General features: G+C 46.0%; 1 protein-coding gene across 3 annotated transcripts in view; it reads right to left on the reverse strand.

Annotated features, from left to right (window-relative positions):
- Window positions 1–329: 329 nt before the first annotated feature.
- The window catches only part of TSPAN9 (tetraspanin 9), a 74,739-nt gene continuing 51,913 nt past the window's right edge, over window positions 330–23,155 (reverse strand). For 2 of the 3 annotated variants that reach the window (XM_083365911.1, XM_083365909.1), the window contains 6 exons: window positions 12,537–12,728; window positions 9,804–9,878; window positions 7,619–7,720; window positions 5,786–5,923; window positions 4,352–4,435; window positions 330–2,299 (listed from right to left, as the gene is read on the reverse strand). In XM_083365911.1, the coding sequence (XP_083222037.1) occupies window positions 2,228–2,299; window positions 4,352–4,435; window positions 5,786–5,923; window positions 7,619–7,720; window positions 9,804–9,878; window positions 12,537–12,728 (663 nt within the window). In that variant the 3' untranslated portion in view covers window positions 330–2,227. The remainder of the gene's footprint in view (window positions 2,300–4,351; window positions 4,436–5,785; window positions 5,924–7,618; window positions 7,721–9,803; window positions 9,879–12,536; window positions 12,729–23,155) is intronic. The other variant, XM_083365910.1, reaches the window with a different exon arrangement.

Below are 23,155 nucleotides of genomic sequence, written 5' to 3' on the forward strand. Positions count from 1 at the left end.
AAGCTTCAGTAAAGGCATCTCAGCCTAATTATCAAAAGTATGTCATTCCTACCCTATTTTAAGACTATCAGAAATAAGAACCAGGGCAGGGACATCGGCCGAGTCTCCTGACACGGACCAGTTTGCCATCAAGCAGCAGCAGCCAATTCTAACTCCCCCCCCCCAAGAAAAAGATAAAGAGATGCTTGCTTCACATACAGTGTGCCTTACGACAAGAGCTGGGGAACTACAGCCCCTTTAGGACTTGTGGACTTCAACTCCCAGAATTCCTCAGGCAGCCATGATGGCTCGAGAATTCTGGGAGTTGAAGTCCACAGGTCGTAAAAGGGCAATAGCGATAGCCCATAGACTTATATACCGCTTCACAGTGCTTTACATCCCTCTCTAAGCGGTTTACAGAGTCAGCCTATTGTCCCCCCCTCTCCCCCAACAATCTGGGTCCTCCTTTGACCGACCTCGCAAGGACGCGAGGCTGAGTCAACCTTAAGCCGGTCAGGATCGAACTACTGACAGTGAGCAGAATTAGCCTGCAATGCTGCATTCTAACCAGTGCCACGGATTAGATAGCAATAGCGACAGCACTTATATACTGCTTCACAGTGCTTTTACAGCCCTCTCTAGGCATATGTATAGGATCAGCCTATTGCCCCCCCCCCAACAAACTAGGTCCTCCTTTGACCAACCTTGGAAGGCTGAGTCAACCTTGAGCCCCATCAAGATCGAACTGCCGGCGGTGGGCAGAGTCAGCCTGCAATGCTGCATTCTCACCGCTGCGCCACCAGGATGGAGAATGAGGAAGGAAGGAAGGAAGGAAGGAAGGAAGGAAGGAAGGAAGGAAGGAAGGAAGGAAGGAAGGAAGGAAGGAAGGAAAGGCAATAGCACTTAGATTTATACACCGCTTCACGGTGCTTTACAGCCCTAAGCTGTTTACAAAGTCACCATACTGCCTCCAACAATCTGGGTCCTCCTTTGACCGACTTCGGAAGGATGGAAGGCTGAGTCAACCTCGAGCCGGTCAGGATCGAACTGCCAGCGGTGGGCAGAGTCAGCCTGCAATGCTGCATTCTCACCACTGCGCCACCAGGGGCATAGTTCCCCACCCTTGTCTTAAGGAAAAGATCTCCAACTGAAAAATATGAGGTATGTATGTATCCAAGAATCTGCCCTGGTCCCAGAATTCCTACTGCGTGATTCCAGCTTAAGCCTGGCTTAGACTTCAGCGTCTCTGCACATCAGGGAACATCTGTGTCTGTCGTTCGGAGACGGTTGCATAGCGTTTATACTTTGGCAAATGTTCACCTTCTGGCTGGGGGGGGGGGAGGGTGAGCTCAAACAACAAAGCACGGGGAACGTGCCTTGCCACCCACCCGACAGGAAGTTCGGATCAACCAATCAGCATGCAGGATGCGCAATTTCCACGCGACACGTAGCTGAGGTTTGGGGCGTGTGCGTGTTGGTCCATCTGCAACTTCCTACAACTGCCAAGCCTCCTTTAAACTTATCATAACAGAGAAACAGCCACATCGTTACTCCCGGTTTTAAATTTAGGAACAGTAAAAAATGGTTTTGTTCGTTGTTTTTTTTTCCTTCCGAAGACTGCACCATTGAATTTGGGGGAGGGAGGAGGGGGACATGAAGAAAAAAGAGAGAGAAGGAAGGAAAATCCTTAATATTCTGTAAGAGACAGTAAGGTACCCCCACCACCCAAATCTCTCGGTCCAAGCAGATCCGTTTCACAGGGCTGTCGTCTGAACGGCTTCATTCAAGTCCCAGTACCAGGTTGGGTACAAGCCATTTTTTAAAAGAAAAAAGAAAGAAAAACAAAATTATTTTTAAAAAGTTAATGGACGCATCCGTGGGTTACCCTCCGAGGTCTAATACTGATCAGTACTAGAAGGTTACTCCACCTACTACAAGGTTAGAAACAGGGGCCTTTGGAGGCGGAGCAGAAAACGGATTTGCGTTGAGGATGGCTTCCCTCTTCTTTGGCAAAACAATGACCGGGAAGGTATATAAAAAGGTCCTGTAAATACTCGGGTTGAGTTTTAATCCGTCTTGGGGGAAGAAAAAAGAGGCCACCGGCAAACTAAGCAGGGTAGGCGCAGCCCCTGAAGTCAGACAAACCGATTCGCGTTGCTTTTTGTTGCGTTTTGTTGTTTTTTTTGCAGTTGTCGTCCTGTCCTAATGGCAACGGAGAAGGGCTGAACGAAGTTAGAAAACGGTATGTTTAGGCATCGTATTTTTTACCGGTCCTGTGAATCTGCTGGAAGAGAGTCATGGAAAAGGCCATGCCAAGAATCTGGAAGACAAGCGTGAGAAGGAGGGTCAAGAGTTAATGGTGGGATACAAACGGCACTTTTACAAAGGTCCGTGCCCCTACGGCAGGGGTGTCAAACTCAATTTCATGGAGGGCGGCATCAGCATGGCGGTTGCCCTTAGGGGGCCGGGTGGGTGTGGCCAGGGTGGGCGTGGCCTACTGGGTGGGTGTGGCTAGAGTGTGTATGGCCTACTGGGTGGGCGTGGCTAGAGTGCATATGGCCTACTGGGTGGGCGTGGCCAGCTCTACATGGTTGGCATCAAGGGTGCCTATGGGGGCCTGGGCAGGAGTGGGACAGATCTGGGGGTCTCTGGCAGGAGGAGGGTCTCTGGGCCAGGGCCAAGGCAGTGGGGGCCGTTCCCTCCCTGTTTCCAGGATGGCTTCGCGGGCCGCATGAAACCACTTCGCGGGCCGGATCCGGCCCCCGGGCCCTGTGTTTGACATGTCTGCCCTACGGTCTCTGCCAGAGTCGTCCAAGACAGAGCCCATTGCAATAAAATCTGGACTGCCGTCTTTCTTTCTCTTTCTCTTTCTTTTCCTTCCTTTTTCTTTCTCTCCTTCCGTTCCTTTTCCTTTTTTCTTTTCCTTCCTTCCCTGACTTTTTCGCTCTCCCTTCTTCTTTTCCTTCCTTCCCTTTCTCCTTCCCTTCCTTCCTTCCTTCTTTTCTTTCCTTCCTTTCTTTTCTTTTTCTCTTTCTTCCCTCCCCCCTCCCTCCCTCCGTTTCTCTTTCTTTCTTTCTTTCTCTTTCTTTCTTTCTTTCTTTCTTTCTTTCTTTCTTTCTTTCTTTCTTTCTTTCTTTCTTTCTTTCCTTCTTTCTTTCTTTCTTTCTTTCCAACCCTGTAATCCCTGAATTGGGGTTTTATATTTTTTCAGGCATGTAATTTAATCTTTTTTAATTAATTTAATCTTTTTTAATTTTAATAGAAGAAGGGGATGACAGAGAATGAGGTGGCTGGATGGAGTCACCGAAGCGGTAGGCGTGAGCTTAAATGGACTCCAGAAGATGGTAGAGGACAGGAAGGCCTGGAGGAACATTGTCCATGGGGTCGCAATGGGTTGGACACGACTTAGCAACTAACAACAACAACAAATTGTTCTTAATTTTTGTATTGTTGTTTTATATACCCTGTAAACCACCCTGAGTCCTACGGGAAAGGGCGGTATATAAATTCAATAAAATTCAAATTCAAAAAAATTAATGTTGGAGCAACTGAACAGAGCTGAGCGTTCACTGGCTGGATGCCCTTCCTGATGCCTATGCAGAGTTTGCAGCAGATATTTCTTTCTTTGCACCCCGGGAGGGAAACCGCTGCCACTGTCTGGGATTGAACTTTCAACCTTCCAAGTGGAAGGCGAGCATCTTCACCTCTAGACCCCCACGTCGTTTGTCCACCGTGTCTTTTCATATCTGCAAGAAACTCTTATGGTTGAACCCATACAAGGTGGGTTGATCTCTAGTTTGACAGGGACCTTCAGCAAGATCCCTTGCAAGAATGCCAGGAACATCCGTGAGAATCCCTGCCTCTGATCCTATGCCAGCTCTGAGAGTCCCACAGATGAGTCAGTGGGAGGATCTGATTATAACATGAGAGAATCCCCAGCAAACATCCTAGGAATCCAAGAAGGGAATCTGCAGGCAACTGATCTTTCCAGAGAACTTGGGGATGAGAAAAACAATTTCCCAACTAGGTGTTAGAGAAAATCTTCTAGGGCAGGGAGTCTTCTGACTTGGCCCTTTTATGACTTGTGGACTTCAACTCTCAGAATTCCTCAGCCAGGCACACTGGACGATTGAATCTTCATTGACGTATTTCACCAGATGTACTTATCACTGACTCAGCGAACATAGCCCCCCCCCTCCCCAAGAGCCTGGTTCAAATCTTGTGCCAGTTCCTTGCATGCCTACTTGGGAGTCACAATGACTTCCATCTCAGCTTGCATTTTTGCAAATAAATAAATAAATAAATAAAAATTACCGGTCCTTCCACATCCCGAATCGAGGACATTCTGCCTCGTTGTTTAGTTAGCCCGTACCTGTATTATGAGGAGGCACATCCCGACAGCCCCAGGGATATGTTTGTTATCTTCAAACCACGTCATGACCTTCTCGTAGCACCCCTGGAGAAGAAAAAGGCCGTTTAAAACATCGTTTGACAGCGAAAGCAATCTTGGGCAGAAGAGAAACGCGGTGAACAAGAATGGAAGGTTTGACTCCTGCATGTTTGTCTTCTCCCTCTGGGTTCTTATGGTTAAGCAAGCGCCTTCGGCAGGAATGAAGAAACTTCAAAGGACATTGGGCAAGGATTTATCAAGGAGATGAATTTTGCACTTTTGTTCACGCACAGATGGCTCCCCACCCTGGTTAAACGTTTTCTCTTTCTTCTTACAGATTACAAGATGTTGCCTCTCTTGGCAGCTGGATGCAATATACGTGCAAAGGGGAGGTTATTTTCATTCGGAACGTGTCTCCGGCACGCAGAATAATAATAATAAAAAAATCTTATCTAAATTTATTTTGCGTGAATTTTATCGCTATATGTTTAATGCCCTGGAAGGAAGATTTCCAAAGAAGTTTACTGTTTTAAGCTCAGACTGGGAAGCTGAAAATATCTCCCAGAAGCCAGAAGGCACTCCCATCTGTAGCGCTGCTGAAGAAAGCTGCGCAAAGACTCCTCCAGAAAGACACCAGGGTTGACTTGAAGGTGACTTTACTTTTTATGTACTACACAGTACTTAAATCCTCTCTGGTGGAACGCAAGAGAGCTGCACGAGTTCCCTCTGTGATCTGTAATCTAAGCACCAACCAGACGCAAGTATTTTTAGCACCAGATCAATTCTTGGACCAAACGGCTGAGTGAACAACGGTTATTCTCTATTAGCACATTTACGCCCCAATCCTCTCCTGATTTACCTGGAGGTAATTCCCACTGAATCCTACAGGACTTAAGGATTGGTGACGGATACTATTATAGGTCGTCCTTGACTTACAACCATTTGTTTAGTGACTGTTCAAACTGACAGCAGCACCCGTACGACCGCTGCAGCATCCCTCAGGGTCACGTGTTCAAACTTCGGATGCTTTGCAGCTGACTCGCGTTTATGACGGTCGCAGTGTCCCCTCGGGGTCACGTGATCCCCTTTTGCGACCTTCTGGCAAGCAGGGGAAGAAGCCAGATTCACTTAACAACCGTGTCACTAATTTAACAGTTGCAGGTCCTGGGGTCCCTTTTGATGACCTTCCGACAAACAAAGTCAATGGGGGGAAGCTGCAGTCACGTCACAACCGTGTTCCACTGCTGTGATTCGCTGAACGACGGTGGTAAGAAAGGTTGTAAAATGGGGCAAAGCTCATTTGGCAACCGCCTTACACCGCTGTGGTCATAAATACTCCTAAGTCAGTGAAGCCACTACGTCGGGAAGAATCTATGGGCGAGTAAGCCTGAAGGCAACATTCAGATAATGGGTTACCGTTTTCCACACCAAACTGGTGTTGTTGGAATTCCGACCACAATCTTGGGAATTTTCCATGCAGCATCTGTCAGGGACAACGTTATCACCCAACACGGGGTACCAATCTCTGTAATCCGTTACCCCACAGCAGCGCATCTGTTGGGGGGAAAAAGGAGGAGACTGAGACAGAACGTTTTGGGGAAAAAAGGATTACTGTTCTTAAGGAAGTTGCTTAAAGTTCACGACATTATTAGAGAAACGAGTGTATATTTCAAAAACAGCCGTGTTATGCATGCAAAATAAGGCCAAGAGACCAAGCACCTTACAATAGGTAGTCCTGCCTTGTTCAGTGACTTTCAAACTTGTTACGGCACTTACTTACTTACTTCCCTCCCTCCCTTCCCTTCCTTTTCCAGCAGGCAGTTAAAAGACTGCCGCTGGAAGTGAGGGATTGCGAGATTGGCTGGGAAACTGTCACAGAACATCATGCGACTGCAGCAACAGTAGCCGGTAGCACGGAAGTAGCTACATCTTTCCCAAATTTCATCCCCCCAGAAATCATGGGTTCTGGATTTTGGACACCTTTTAGCTGTTAGTCCCTTTGAAGTACCTGGTTGCCCACCATTTCGCACAGTTAAAGTTCACGACAGCGAGCGTTTTAGTACTATATAGATAAATAAGCTTCATTAGCTCTTAACATTTTCTGACACTGGCTGGATTTATACAATAATCTGCAATGAGTTTTATTTGGTTATGTTTCAATACAGGGTCGTAACCAGGGAGCTTTAATACAATGGGCAAACCCCGCCTCAATAAAAGGTGGTTATGGAAATCATGGTTTAGTACGCATTCTTGACTTTGGATTGTGTAAAGGAAGATTACACTATTTAGTGCAGTGGAACAGTTGCCCTTTGTCAGAAGCTAGCTGGGTGAAACGTACAGCTGTGAAGGCGGACAGGTTAATACAAAGGTTTTATGACAAGCATCCTCAGAAACTCAGGGGGGATTCCTAATTTCTCTCTTTGTTTCCTCTGCAGAGTTGGCTTTCTCCTTGGGGGGGGGGGGGTGTCCAACTGTCAACCCTACAACAAACCTGGTTGCTCCCATTTTGCTCGTTCTAGGTTGCCACATGAATGGGAGGGGGTGCGGAGTATCTTTGCTCGTCTAAACAATTCTGTCTCTCCCCCCTCCCCCGTGGGAACCAAGGTCGTTCTATCAGTTATGTTAGAGCAGTGGTGCCAAACTGCCAGCCCGCAGGCCAGATGCATCATGCCGAAACCACGCCCACCCCGTTGCCGGCAATGGGGGAAAAGTCGCGACACGTCACATGACGTGTAGCGAGTTTGACAGCCCTGCATTAGAGGGTTGGGCATTTTGTCAGAAAGCCCGCCAAACTATTCTATTGGGGAACGAGGATGGCTGCATAGCCCTGGGGTGGGAAGGTTGGCTTTGTGATAAGTGTAACTCTTTGGAGGGAATTTCAGCCCTGGTTTCACTTTTGACCGTGCCCATATCTTGTATCTAATAAACATGTTCTTGGAGGAAGCTTCTAGCCTCAGAGTTCTAATTTATTTGGCTCCATCTATCGGAACCACGACAGCAGACTTTTCAGCCATGAAAGATGTTGCAGCAGGTTACAAGCAACACAGATTAACAGAGAACATACAGTATGCAGAGTTTATTACGTTCAGAAGGAAAGAAAATGCGGATTGCTAGGGCTAGCAAATGCCAGCAGATGGCAGCCACAGAACAGCAAAGATTTATTGGCTATCCTGCGGTGGTTTCCTAGCTTCTGACTCGGATCTGGTAGCCCTTGGTTTGCAAAGACGTAAGCAAGCGCTTATGTTTTACCTCTGCTTGAATGATATTCCATGCATTCTTCAGCCCAACATTATTTTCTGTGTTGTACAGCTTGAGGCCCTCCTTCAAGTCCTCCTTTGCACTTTCACTCACCTATTTCATGGAAAGAATGGTTTTAATTGTTACTTTCCGCAGGTATAAATTTTCACGTGACTTTGGTCGGGGCACGGCGTAAAGTTACGAGACAAACGGAACAGAATCATCCCTAACGGGGGTGGAGAATTCCTGGCTTCAAACTGGCTTTTGGAGAAAGATCCCTCAAGTACAGAAGGGGGCATCTGCAGAGTAGCGTCCAAAAAGTCAAAATGACAGCTGCTACAACGTGATTGGAGCTGCGCCCTTTCGAAATAATTTGAACCCCTCTTCTTTGTGGCAGCCCCTCAAATACTGGAAGACTGCTATCAGGTCACCCCTTTTCTTGGCTAGTCTAAAGAAAAGAAGAAACAGGGGTGACATGATAGCAGCGTTCCAGTATCTCAGGGGCTGCCCCAAAGAAGAGGGAGTCAAGCTATTCTCCAAAGCACCAGAGGGCAGGACGAGAAACAATAGTTGGAAACTGACCAAAGGGAGAAGCAACCTGGAATTAAGGAGAAACTTCCTGACAGTGAGGGCAATTAACCAGTGGAACAGCTTTTGCCTTCAAAATCGTGGGCGCTCCATCGCTGGAGATTTTTAAGAAGAAACTGGACAGTCACTTGTCTGAAATGGTATACAGGTTCTCCTGCTTGAGCAGGGGGCTGGACTAGAAGACCTCCAAGGTCCCTTCCAGCTCTATTCCATGCTAAATGCGCATTGCAGCCCAGTGGAGAGTAGCCCAGGCACGAAGAAACACATAAGAAGGGCCTCCTAATCCAGGAACAAGCGCATTTCAACGCAAGACAGATCTCTGTGCAAAAGACTTTCCCGGCTACATCTGTCACCTGCTGTTTGGAAGGAGCTAAGGGTGCAGGAAGACACACACACACACCAAATTGTGCCCCTGTTTGGTCTGGGGGAAGAAGAACTGACTTGGAACTAGGAAAGGAACGTCCCTGAATCCAGGGGTCACGTAGCCACTCAGCCTTGTGAGGCTGCTCCTCTGCTCCCCCTTTCCCAGGCTTTCCCCCTCCCCCTTCCCCACTCCAAGAACTAGGGGGGGGGAGAGTCCTTGGCTACATCCGTCAAGTGAGCCAGAGTTTGATTGATGTGTCTGAGTAACCAGCAGCCTACTCATGACTCCTGATCCCCTGCTGATGGCTGACCTCCCCAGAGGCCTGATATAGGAGTGGAGACAGCACTGAATCTTCAAAATAATAATAATAATAATCATCATCATCATCATCATCATCATCATCATCATCATCAGGGGGTTTCGTTCAACCTCTCTCCTTCTGAAGGGAACCAGGCTTGGAGAAGAGCCAAAGGAACTTTGCACCCCACACCCAGCTCCCTTCCAGAATGACACCGCTGGGAGAGAACAAGGATACTCAGGACGTTTAAATAACATCAATAAATGCAATTAATGTCCATCATGCCCCCACCGATTGAAAAGAAACCCAGATAACACCGATAATTACAAGTATTTAAACATTATTTACCGGTATATTAGTATTAGCGTTATTAACAATTGCTGGTATTAACGATGCTATTGCTAATCTCTAAAACCAACGGTATGAAAGCACCGTCCCGCACAAAGGTCTCTTTTCGACCTATCTTCTTTCCCTTCTCCATAAACAGATTTTTCTCTTGGGAGCGAGTCGATTCAGCTGTAAATACACCTAGTAGGTTCTGCGTTGGGAAGCCGGTGTGAAAATTCACGTTTCTAAAGACCTTTCCTTCTATTGTTTCATAATTTTAATCAAAAGAATTACGGTTTGGCGAAGACCAGCAGCTGTTTCTCTGACAGGTCACGCACAGCGCCATAAATAACCTGTTAATTTCTCTCTTCCTTGACCTAGATCTGGAGTCTTTCTTCATTCAACCGAATGTACCTTTTCTCTCAAATCTGGCCTGATGCTCATGGTCTTTTTGAGGGAACATGCATGCATGTATTTGTTGTTTCCCCCCCCCCCAAGGAATTATGCTATAGAAAAGAAGCTTTGGCTCTGAGGATGAGTGCGCCAGCCTAGTGGTCTGTCTGTCTCTCTGCCTGTGCCTGTGCGCGTGTGTGTGTGCGTGTGTCTACGTAAATACATACCTTGTCCATATAAACGAAGAACAAAATCAGTAATATCAGTTCAGCCAGGAGAATGATCAGCAAAACAACAAAAAACTGAAAGAAAAGAATAACAGTGGAGTGTCAGAATAATCAAGAGAACGGAAAGGGCTTGGAACATCTCACTGGAGAGGAAAACACGAGCAGGACAGTTACATTAACCTAAAGGTAAAGGTTCTCCCCGCACACGCGTGCTAGCCGTTTCCGACTCTAGGGGCCGGTGCTCATCTCCGTTTCAAAGCTGAAGAGCCAGCGCTTGTCCGAGGACGTCTCCGTGGTCATGTGGCCGGCATGACTGGACGCCAAAGGCGCACGGAACGCTGTTACCTTCCCACCGTAGTGGTCCCTATTTTTCTACTTGCATTTTTATGTGCTTTCGAACTGCTAGGTTGGCAGAAGCTGGGACGAGTAACAGGCACTTGCTCTGTTACACGGCACTCGGGATTCGACCCGCCAAACTGCCGACCTTCTGATCGACAAGCTCAGCGTCCTAACCCACTGAGCCACCGCATCCCTCTTTACATTAACCTACTTAAGCATAATTAAAACAACAAGGGAAATAAACCTCCAATTCAATACCCCCCCAAGACAGCCGGTGCCCCCAGGGCAACAGGACTGTGGTCGGTTGTGGCTTTGCCCAGCTTCAACCGAGGGGCCAGTTCTGATTCCGCTCGCTGATGGCAAATCAACTCTTGATCGGTTGGATGGCTGCATTGCGCTCAATAGGTGCCACCCTTGAAGGCAACTGGGCAGCCACCGATGGTTGAGAAGGTGGCCCTTGACTTACAGCAGTTCGTTCAGTGGCCGTTCAAAGTTACAACGGCGCTGAAAAGAAGTGAGTTATGACTGTTTTTCGCACTTATGCAGCAGCCCCAGGGTCACGCATTCAAAATTCAGCCTCTGGGCAACTGACTCTTTATTTATGATGGCTTTCGTGTCCTCGTTTTGCGACCTTCTGTCAAGCAAAGTCAATGGGGAAGCCAGATTCCCTAATTTAACCACGGCGATTCACTAACAACTGTGTAACGAACTGAACGACTGCAGCGATTAACTTGGGACTAGATGACCTCTAAGGTCCCTTCCAACATCATCATCATTCATTATTATTATTATAACTGCGGCAAGGAAGGTTGTAAAATGGGCCGAACAATGGTCTCGCTTAGCAATGGAAATTTTGAGCCCTCTTTTGGTCATAAATCAGGGACCACCTGCACTGTGGAAGCTTTTTGAGAATATTCCCCCCAGCCTGAAATTAGGGGCACGAGGGTCTTCTCCAGGGATTCTTTTTCCTGGAATTTCATAAAACTCCCCCCCCCTTGTTTTACTTTCAAAGTAGCTGAAGGTGAATTTATTACTCCCGATGTGTTTGAAACCGGTTCGGGGGTAAAACTAATAAACGGATTACGATAAAGCGACTGTAGCCAAGCTGGTTTCCACCAATAACTTGTTTTTCTCTTTCAAGATTCTTAAAAATTAATAACGGGATACAGATTGTTTAAGAAGATTGAATGTAATTTAAGATATGTATAAGCTAAAATGTATTGATATAAAAGTAATGATGTTTTTATTGAATTGATATAATTAGAACTGTACTAGCTCAGTGGTGGCTCAGTGGGTTAGGACGCTGAGCTTGTTGATCAGAAGGTCGGCAGTTTGGCGGGTCGAATCCCAAGTGCCGCGTAGCAGAGTGAGCCCCGTTACTCGTCCCAGCTTCTGCCAACCTAGCAGTTCAAAAGCACGTAAAAATGCAAGTAGAAAAATAGGGACCACTCCGGTGGGAAGGTAACAGCGTTCCGTGCACCTTTGGCGTCTAGTCATGCCAGCCACATGACCACGGAGACGTCCTCGGACAAGCGCTGGCTCTTCAGCTTTGAAATGGAGATGAGCACCGGCCCCTAGAGTCGGAAACGACTAGCACGCATGTGCGGAGGAACCTTTACCCTTTACCTTAGCTTGAATATGAGATAGTAAATGTTAAGGGGAAAAGAGAAGAAATATCTGATGTTGTAACCTGAGATTTGCACTAAAGATTTTGTTATTGAAGTATTGATTAACCCAGACACATTGCTTTTTAAATACTGAAATGTAAAATTAAAAAATTAATAAAATATTTTTTTAAAAAAAAGATTCCTACATCCTAAGTTCAGCGATTTTAGCCAGGGAGTGAGATGCGCACACAGACACAAAAAATATGAACAATCCAATTTACAAAAAAAAAGAGGAAAGCTAAATTCAGTCACTGATCGTGTGGCTTGGATGTCAAACTTGACAGGCAGTCCTCAACGTATGATGTCAATTTAGCCCCAAGTTACTGTGGCTAAGCGAAGACATTTTGCGCCATTGTACGACCTTTCCTGCCACTGTTGTTAAGTGGATAACTGCCCTTGTGAAACGATTGTTAAGTGAATCTGGCTTGCCCCATTGACTTTCCTTGTCAGAAAGTCGCCAAACGGGATCACCTGACCCCAGGACACTGCAACCGTCGTAAATACGAGTCTGAATTTTGATCGCCTGACCGTGGGGATGCTGCAACGGTCGTTAAGCGTGAAAAACGGTCGTAGGTCACTTCATTCGGCGCCGTTGTAACTTCAAGTGGTCACTAAGCATACTGAGGATGACCTGTAACGGCGGTGGAGGCTTTGAGGAGGAAAATAAAAAGCCATTTTTTCCAAGTCCCTGGTGTGAAACAGGAGACGCGTCCGCAAGCCAACTTACGCTTAAAAGCAGGCACTTGTTTTCCTTGATGGCACCCAAGCAGCCCAGGAAGGCTGTTACCATGACAACGGTGCCAATGGCGATGACCAGGTTGGCAGCCGACAGCGACGGGAAACTGGGAGAAAAGGTGGCAAAGTTTCCTTGGGAGACGGACAGCCATATTCCCACGCCTAGGAGCCCACAGCCGCACAACTGCACAAAGAGAGAGAGAGAGAAAAGAGAGTGAGAAGGGAGTGAAAACCATGGGGCTTTGCCACACAGACTGGCACTGGAGCTGGTGAGAGGAAGGGGGGCACCACTGTGCCCTTGACTACTCCCCACCGCAGGGGGGGGCTGCCGACAAATTTCCTCACAGCGAGAACAATCAACCGGTGGAACTGTTTGCCTCCAGAAGTTGTGGGTGCTCCATCACTGGAAACTTTTAAGAAGAGACTGGACAGCCACTTGGGTCTCCTGCTTGAGCAGGGGGCTGGACTAGAAGACCTCCAGGGTCCCTCCCAACTGTTATTTTGTTAAGGTTAAAGTATATGAACTACGGTTGCTGGAAATGGGAATGTCCAGTTTAATGAAAATAAGGACAAGGGATGACATGATAGCTGTGTTCCAACATCTCAGGGGCTGCCCCAAAGAAGAGGGAGTCAAGCTATTCTCCAAAGCGCCCGAAGGCAGGACCAGAAGCAACGGATGGGAACGAATCAAGGAGAGAAGCAACCTAGAACTAAGGAGAAACTTCAATCAACCAGTGGAACAACCTGTCTCCAGAAGCCGTGAAAACTCCAACACTGGAAGTTTTTAAGAAGAGACTGGACAACCACTTGTCTGGAATGGTAGAGGGTCTTCTGCTTGAGCAGAGGGTTGGACTAGAAGACCTCCAAGATCCCTTCCAACTCTGTTATTCTATAGGTTCCAATCTGGGTCAGTGTGCTGATGGCTGGCTTTTGCTTCTGCTGCCCAGCCCTCACTTTCTAAGTACTTGTTAGGCTGGTGGTAAATCAGCACTCCTGTTGACTGACGAAGGGCCTGTTTCCCAGGCATCAATCATTTCCCTGGCTGTTTTTGTGCCTGCTCGCCCAACAATCTTAGTTGCTGGCTGTTTTTGTGTCTGCTTGTCCAGCAACCTTAGTAGCTGCAAAACTGAACGTGTGCCCTTCTTCATTGCAGTGTGAGGCTACCAATGAGTTCGGGTCTCCTCGTTTGACCTGATTTATTATTCTATATTCTGCTAGAAATATAGGGGTTCCAAGACTTAGTTGATCACTAGATGACACCGAAGACACAGAAAAAAACCAACCCTCTCTTACTTTGGGAGATTTTGGCAGCCCAGATCTGGTTGCCATAAGCAACTGTGTCTCCCCTTCAACACATTGAACCCCTAAAAGAAACTCAGTTGATGTTGGGGGCTGGGGGAAAAACAGCCCTGGGCCGGGGGGGGGGAGGCTTTGAGAGGGGGCAGGATCATGGACTTCCAGAGACAGGAGTTTTTCCAAATGCCTCCTTCTTTAAATAAACTCCATGTGCTTCTTATCAATTAATTCACTTTTATTCTAATGCATGGTCCTCAACAGATGGCTGATTATCTAAAAATATGATATTTCTCATCGTATTTTTTTTTAAATGTCATGTGAGACAATCTTACTGTTGGCCGTTTATTATATTGTAACAGACCCCGTTACTAATTTTTCGTAGTTCATTTACGTCTGCCCACTGTTGGATGAGTTGGTGAAACGGTGGGACGAGAAGTATGGTGACCACTATCCAAGTTAACAACGGCCAAAAACGCACAGATTTTGGATACTTTCATCTGCAGCTTCTAGAAGATTCTAGGACCTTCCATCCTTCCGAGGTCAGTAAAGGGAGGAGCCAGACTGTTTGGACACAATATGCTGACGTTCTAAACCACCCCAGAGGGTGCTGTCAAACAGTGTTTCTCAACATTAGCAAGGTTACGATGGGTGGACTTCTACTCCCAGAATTCCCCAGACAGCAGAGCTGGCTGAGGAATTCTGGGAGTTGAACTTCACCCACCTTAAACTTGCCAAGGTTGAGAAACACTGATGTAAAGCACTAAAGAGTGGTATATAAGTGCTATTGCTATTGTTAAGTGCAAGGTCCTCCTCCTCCACCACCACCCCAACTCCTTGAGCACTGATAACGTTACCTAGTTGGGTCATGAAATGTCTACAAGAAAATAGCCAGGCTCAGAGAGCACCAAGGACCCCCACAATGCCGCCCTCCTCCTCCTCCTCCTCTTCCTCCTCCTCCTCCACCACCACCACAACTCCACACTCCTTACGAGCACTGATAATGTTACCTACTTGGGTCATGAAATGCCTGCAAGAAAATAGCCAGGCTCAGAGAGCACCAAGGACCCCCACAATGCCGCTCTCCTCCTCCTCCGCCTCTTCCTCCTCCTCCACCACCACCACCCCAACTCCACACTCCTTACTAGCACTGATGGTGTTGCCTAATTAGGGTCATGAAATGTCTGCAAGAAAATAGCCAGCTCAGAGAGCACCCAGGACCCCACAGTCCTCCTCCTCCTCCTCCCTCCCTCCCTCTCCTCCTCTTCCTCCTCCTCCTCTGCCAGTTTTCAAACTTTAAAATAGACCTTTCCAATCTGCTGCCTTCCAGTCCAAACATACCAGATTAATGCCCAGAACGTTTAGCCAAAATGTCTTTAAACATCTGGAAGCTGGCAAGTGTGGAAAAACTGCACGGAAAATAGGTTTCAATATGATAAGATTAGCTTATCCCAAACTGGGAACTATTAAGACCGGTGCAGCAAATACCGGTTAAAAAAAAAAAAACCCAAACCCACCGTTTGGTCTCTTGCTCTCTAGTCTAAACCCAAAGCATTTTTTTTCTTCGTCTTTTTGCGTGCCTCGAAAACGAGGGAGTATCTTCCTGCTACCGCATTTAAAATTAGAAACTTGCCAAAGCCGATTTGAAAACTCTTGGCAGAGGAGCGAAATATTTTTGGACCGGCATTGTAGCCAGAGACAGCTGACTTTTATTGCTATGACATTACGAATGCTAACTAACCCTGCGCTAAATAAATGCAGAGCAAAGATAAGCAGGATCCTGAGGCAAGGGAAGATGGCGAGAAAAAGGAGCTGAAGGTGGCCCAGTAAATGAGCTATTTTCTTTCGTGGCCGAGACTCTTGGTCCTTGGTGGTCGACAGGTCAGCCATCTCTGTTATGGTTGGCCAATACCTCCCCAAAGCTGACATGCAGTTGGGTGTTGGTGGTGATAAATTCTTCTTAGAGAGCAGGGGAGAGGTTCCAATTTATCAAGATCACGTGAAGTGTTAATACCACTTTACAAGGCCTTGGTAAAAGCCACACTTGGAATACGGCATCCGGTTTTGGTCACCACGATGTGAAAAAGATGTGGAGACTCTGGAAAGAGGGCAGAGAAGAGCAACGAAGAGGATCGGGGGACTGGAGGCTAAAACATATAAGGAAGGGTTGCTGGAATTGGGTATCTGTAGTTTAATGAAGAGAAGGACGAGGGGTGACATGATAGCAGCCTTCCAATCTCTCAGGGGCTGCCGCAAAGAAGAGGGAGTCAAGCTATTCTCCAAAGCACCTGAAGGCAGGACAAGAAGCCACGGATGGAAACTAGTCAAGGAGAGAAGCAAGGTGGAACTAAGGAGAAACTTCCTGACAGTTAGAACAACTAACCAGTGGAACTACCTGCCTCCAGAAGCTGTGAATGCTCCAACACTGGAAGTTTTTAAGAAGAGACTGGACAGCCATTTGCCTGAAATGGTATAGGGTTTCCTGCCTGAGCAGGGGGTTGAACTAGATGACCTCCAAGGTCCCTTCCAACTCTGTATTTCTATTCTAATCTGTTCTGTTCTATTTTCTATTCTATTCTATTTTCTAATCTATTTATTCTATGCTATTTATTCTATTCTATTCTTTCATTATTCTATTCTAATTCTAATTCTAATTCTTATTCCTATTAAGGGGGTGCAGACCTTCCCCCTCCTCACAAAGGTCATTGCTAGTGGATAATTTTCGTCCAGTTTCTCTCACTTTCTCTTGGAAGGCTTTGGTGAAAGTGGCTGCTCAGCAGCTTCAAACAAAGATTAAACGGATTGGACATGTTTAGCCTTGAGGAAAGAGGACTGAGGGGATTAAGGTGGCACCCTTTAAATGCTTAAAACGACGCCTCCTTGAAGAAAGCCAAGACTTTTCTTCCCTGTCATCTCACAGCAGAAGACATGAAACTATGGATTAAATTCACCGGAAGGCAGTTTCCAAATGAAGGCTGAAACCGAACCAGGCCCTTCCTAACCAACCGCCTGAGCTGTTTGACTATGGAACACAGGGACACATATAATTTATTTTAAAATTTGTTTTTAACTTTTGTATTTTGGTTTTTTAATTACCCTGTAAACCGCCCTGAGTCCTTCGGGAAAGGGCGGTATATAAATGTAATAAAATAAAAATAAATAAATAAACCATGAAGACGTGGAGCGTGGAGGGAAGCCCATCGGTCTGAAATTTCTGCCCTGAGGAGAAGGTCAGATCCACTGCCCTCTTTGCCCTCTGCAGCCCTCGGAATTTCATAATTCCGTAATGGCTGCTGAGCTGAGTCTTTGAAATATCCCCTTCATTAAACAATCCCTCTGGCTTCCTCAAGGTTGTCTTCGTTTTGCTGACCCACCAAGCCAGGGGAAGTGGTGCTATATCTGAGCGAGAGGCAAGCCAGCCGGCAATCAATTCTCTCTGCTCCAGCAGACACAAGTTGGCCTCCATCTTATCCACCTTCCCTTTTTCAAAGAGACGGGCTTCTTATGCAATAAGCAAGAAACGCTGAATTTGCCCAGAGAGCAATTTTTCTTTTTTTAATCAATTGCCAAATCACATTTTGTTCAAGAGAAGAAGAAGAAGGGGGGGAAAAGGGGGGGAGGGGGAGTGAAGGGGAATCAATCCAATTTACTGGCATAATATGTTAACAGATTAGAACATACTTCCTTTATTTATTTGGGGAATACTTGCATTGCTGAATGTGAATAAGGAATGCGAGAGGGTTTTCGTTTAGGACCTGCGCACTACCTCATAAAGCAGATACCTCCTTCTGTACCCTAATTATCTAAAAGGAAAAGATGGTAGGTAGGTAGGTAGGTAGGTAGATAGAAATAGACAGAAGATAAAGATAGACAGAAATAGATGATAGAAGATATAGATAGATAGAAATGGTAGAAGATAGAAGATAGATGATAGTAGAGAGAAATGATAGATGATAGAAAATAGATAGATGACAGATAATAGGCAGATAGAAGATAGATAGATAAAGGTAAAGGTTCCCCCGCACACGCACGCTAGTCGTTTCCAACTCTAGGGGCCGGTGCTCATCTCCATTTCAAAGCCGAAGAGCCAGCGCTTGTCCGAGGACGTCTCCGTGGTCATGTGGCCGGCATGACTAGACGCCAAAGGCGCACGGAACGCTGTTACCTTCCCACCGGAGTGGTCCCTATTTTTCTACTTGCATTTTTACGTGCTTTCGAACTGCTAGGTTGGCAGAAGCTGGGACGAGTAACAGGTGCTCACTCTGTTACGCGGCACTCGGGATTCGACCCGCCAAACTGCTGACCTTCTGATCGACAAGCTCAGCGTCCTAACCCACTGAGCCACTGCGATAGATATAGATAAATGGATAGATGATAGATGATAGTAGATAGACAAAGTCAATTTGTCTTACAACCGTATGTTAGTACGGTCTTACAATCCTAATTAAGTCTGCAATTTCAGTCGTCACGACAGTCACTAAGGCAGGTTACCAGGCAACCCCGATTTTACAAACTTTTTTGTGGCACTGCAGTTGTTAAATGAATGCCAGAGTCATTTTTTGGAAAAAGCACCTCCGGGACTTGAGTGATGGAGCACTCACAACCCTGGGAGTTATCCCATTGATTAATTGTTCTCACCATCCAGAAATTTCTCCTTTACTTCTAGGTTGAAGCGCTCTTTGATGAGCTTCCAGCCACTGCTTCTTGTCCTGCCCTCTGGCGCTTTGGGGAATAAGTGGATCCCCTTCTTCTCTGTGGCAGCTCCTCAAGTATAGGAAGACAGCCATCATGTTTCCCCCCCCCCAATCCTTCTCTTCGATAGGCTAGCCCAGGGGTCTTCAAACTTGGCCCTTTTATGACTTCTGGATGTCAACTTGTGGCATGCTGGCTGAGGAATTCTGGGAGTTGAAGTCCACTAGTCAAAAAAGGGCCAAGTGTGAAGGCCCCTGGGCTAGACATACCTAGTTCCCTCAACCGTTCATCATATGATTTAGCCTCTAGACCCCTTATCAATCTTGCTTGCTCTTCTCTGCACTCTGTCTAGAACAGGGGTCGGCCACCTTGGCTCTTTTATGACTCGTGGATTTCAACTCCCAGAATTCCTCAGCCAGCCACGCTGAGGGGAAAGGGAGAGGTTTCCAAGCTGAGCCAAGCTGGCTCAGGAATTCTGGGAGTTGAAGTCCATGAGTTGTAAAAGAGCCAAGGTTGCCTACTCCTGGCCTAGGCCGCTTTATGACCCGTGGACTTCAACTCCCAGAATTCCTCAGCCAGCCACGCTGAGGGGAAAGGGAGAGGTTTCCAAGCTGAGCCATGCTGGCTCAGGAATTCTGGGAGTTGAGGTCCACGAGTTGTAAAAGAGCCAAGGCTGCCTAGCCCTGGCCTAGGATCTCAGCATCTTAGGTAAAAGAAGTCCTATTGAGAGCACAGAAATAATCCATTCAACATTGTCATTTGGGCAATAGGAGTTTTGCCGTAGAACCAGTTAGGATGTAAGGTAAAATGGTTGTTTGAAGCTATTCGAGAGACTTCACACAGTACTAACAAGACCGCCACTTTCTCTTCCCTGCCTTGGGCGCTTTATGCATCGTTGGCTAATGTGGGCCCGAAAGATCACGTGGTTACAGAGCACATTAGCAAGGCTGGCTGCCGCACACACATCGAACCGTACGAATAAATGCTTAGCACATCATGACTAGCATCGCAGGAACGGCCAAATCACTGTCAAAAGGCAGCTTTCCTTGAGAGGTAAAGATTTTCAATTTTTTTTAGGTTTCCTTTTTCGAGCCTTGAATCCAGCTGTGGCGCAATCTGTAACCCTTGCAAACTTTTTAGATACCGAAAGACAGAAACACACAAGCCACCCCCCAAAAAAAGGACAACTTTTAAGTGGACAAACATGTTCTAGGATAATGTTTGCTCCTCTCCTGATGTCTACTGTAGCTTACTGGAACTTCAAACTTAATTCTTTCCAGAAATTCATCCATAGACAAAAACCCAACATTTCATACCTTTGCTCTGCTCATTAAGTTGCGATAGGTCCTTAAGGTGAGGAACGGTGGCGGGAATTGGGTTTGTCTAGTCTCAGTAAAAAGAAGAAGCAGGGTGACATGAGAGCAGGGTTCAAATATTTGAAGGATTGCCACAAAGAAGAGGGGATGAAGCTGGACTAGAAGACCTCCAAGGTCCCTTCCAACTTCTATTCTATCTTATTTTATTCCTTATTCTATTCTATTCTATTCCATTCCATTCCATTCTATTCTTCTATTCTATTCTATTCTTATTTCTATTCTATTCTAATTCTATTCTATTCTCTTGTTCTTTCCAATTTTCTATTTCTATTCTATTTCATCCATATTTTCTATTGTATTCTATTCTATTCTTCTATTCTATTCTATTCTTATTTCTATTCTATTCTATTCTAATTCTATTCTATTCTTATTTCTATTCTATTCTACATTCTATTCTATTCTATTCTATTCTATTCTATTCTATTCTATTCTATTCTATTCTAATTCTATTCTATTCTATTCTATTCTATTCTATTCTATTCTATTCCCCAAAGCGCCTGAAGGCAGGACAAGAAGCAACGGATGGAAACTCATCAAGGAGAGAAGCAACCTGGAACTAAGGAGAAATTTCCTGACAGTGGAACAGCTTGCCTCCAGAAACTGTGAATGCTCCAACATTGGAAGTCTTTCAGAAGAAACTGGACAGCCATTTCTCTGAAATGGTATACGGTCTCCTGCTTGAGCAGGGGGTTGGACTAGAAGACCTCCAAGGTCCCTCCCAACTCTGTTATTCTGTTATTTCAAGACTGGTTTAGGTGGATCTTTATCAACTGAAGGTGAGAAAAAATCTCAAGTAGCTTAAAACTTCATTCCACCTTGCCTTTGTGGACATAAAAGGGCCACGTTCGTTCGATTACCACTCAGATCTGACTACCACTCAAATCAGGCACTCGGCTTCTTAAAATAGCCAGGGAAAAACTCCCAAATTTGCCATTTTCTGCTATTGTCCGAAGGTAAACCTCACATTCCTTGGGGCTAGTTTTTTTTTTTTTTTAGCAAACCAGGGTTATCTAAATGGAGTATTTATGGAAACAGAACTCATCTGTGAGGGTATGTTAGGCACTCACCTACGGTATTTCATGCCACAGCAGTACAAGAGGCCCAGCTGGCTTCATCTTTTCCATGTGCAAGGGGGAAATTGCTCTGAAGGTCTGGTGGCAAAATATCTCTTCCCTCCCCCCCATATATGTTTTTATTAGTTTTTTATAGTCTCAAATGCTCAATATTCTATCAGCAACAGACTGTTAGGGTTCCAACATTTAACTTACTAAAAGGTAAAGGTAAAGGTTCCCCCGCACATGTGTGCTAGTCGTTTCCGACTCTAGGGGCCGGTGCTCATCTCCGTTTCAGAGCCGAAGAGCCAGCGCTTGTCCAAGGACGTCTCCGTGGTCATGTGGCCGGCATGACTAGACGCCAAAGGCGCACGGAACGCTGTTACCTTCCCACTGTAGTGGTCCCTATTTTTCTACTTGCATTTTTTACGTGCTTTCGAACTGCTAGGTTGGCAGAAGCTGGGACGAGTAACAGGTGCTCACTCTGCTATGCGGCACTCGGGATTCGACCCGCCAAACTGCCGACCTTCTGATCGACAAGCTCAGCGTCCTAACCCACTGAGCCACCGCGTCCCTTAACTTACTAATCCACTTTAAATTCCTTTCTCTCAACCTCGTTTTTTCTAGCCATTGATTAAAGGTGTCCCACGTTCTAAAATAAACTGAATCTTCTTTCTCTTTCATTTTCAATGTCAATTTCTGCACAATCTAAAAAATTTTTTAATCAACTCTTCCTCTGTTGTTAAATCTTCATATTTTTTCCCCTCAATGTTGAGCGAATAGAATTCTCGCTGCAGTTAATACACGGAATGTTAGACTGGTACACTCTTTCTCGTAGTTTACTGCAATTGTGCCTAATGAAAATATTTCTGGCTTAAAAGTGTATATGGTTTTTTTTAGTCGTTTTCTCTAACCATATGTGTATTCTTTGACGGGTGGCAAAATATCTTTATGGGGAGCTCAAGATGAAGCAGGGCTTGCTTGGAAACTGGGTCACCGAGGTCAGATGGGGGCTGCGTGGCTGTTCGTGCTTGGCTCCAGATTAAACTGAAATTCCTTCCCAAGCACTCGGCAGCCAGCGCTCCTGGATAGGGGGTGGGGGGAGGCTGGTTCAGACACAAATCTCACGTGGTTTCCCAAAGACCATTTCAGTTATTACCCGCTGCACTTTAGGGAGGGGAATGGGACAACTTGCCACAGCTAACTCACCACAGCCAACTTGCCACTGGACAACTCACAACAAAACAATTTCATTATTTAAAATAAACTTTAAAAAATGTTTTAATTTTTGTCTATCACACTTCATATTTAACAGCTAAGATGTAATGATGGGAATGACTCCGCTGGGTCTGTGTCTCTTTAAGAGACAGCAGGGTCTGTGTCTCTTTAAGAGACAGCAGGGTCTGTGTCTCTTTAAGAGCAAGCAGGGTCTGTGTATAAAAGGGAAGGCTCTGCAGATGTGTTCTCTCTCTTCTGTTTGGTGCTGTAATTGTGGTTGGTTGGATCCTGCTGTATTAGCACCTATATGTATATTATTTCTGGTGCATGTTATTGTAGATAGTGTAAGATAAACCACCATTCAATACAGACCACTGTTTACTGTGTTTACTCCTGGGTTATCTTAGCGCAATAAGACTGTGCACGCTCTGACATTCATTCTGTCCCTCCTTTTGCATCCTTTCTTTTAATGATTCTATTCCACCACTTCTTTGTTATTAGTGTAACTTCTGTCCGGCAACGAGTTGTCCCGCAGCAATTTGGCCGTGGCAAATAATCACAGACTCTTAGAGAGAGAGAGACTAGTGTATTTCTGATTTAGGTAGGATATGCCCCAAAGTTTCAAATCCCACAGGCTGAAGCCACCTCTTCTAACGGTGTCCATCTACGGAGAAGAGTTCCCAGAAAATACAGGTAGTCCTCGGCTCAAACCACAATTAAGCCCAACAAACACCCGTGAAGTCTAAGTGCAGAACTGCAGAAGAAGGCTAAGGAGAAATCAAGCAGGTTGCTCAAGTCCCTGGGGACATGTCATGCGAAGCAACAGATGGCCCAGGTGAACAGATTTGGGACGAGGACCACCTGCTCCTTCACCTTTCTGGAATCCATCCCACGTAGCAGGACAAAAGTCACAGAACTGATGAGGCAGAACTGAAGGCACCTAATCTACGCTGCTCAATGCAACAGGTGGTCATCCAGTC

This window comes from Vipera ursinii (assembly GCF_947247035.1).
Source record: "Vipera ursinii genome assembly, chromosome: 6".
In the NCBI taxonomy this organism is placed as follows: domain Eukaryota; kingdom Metazoa; phylum Chordata; class Lepidosauria; order Squamata; family Viperidae; genus Vipera; species Vipera ursinii.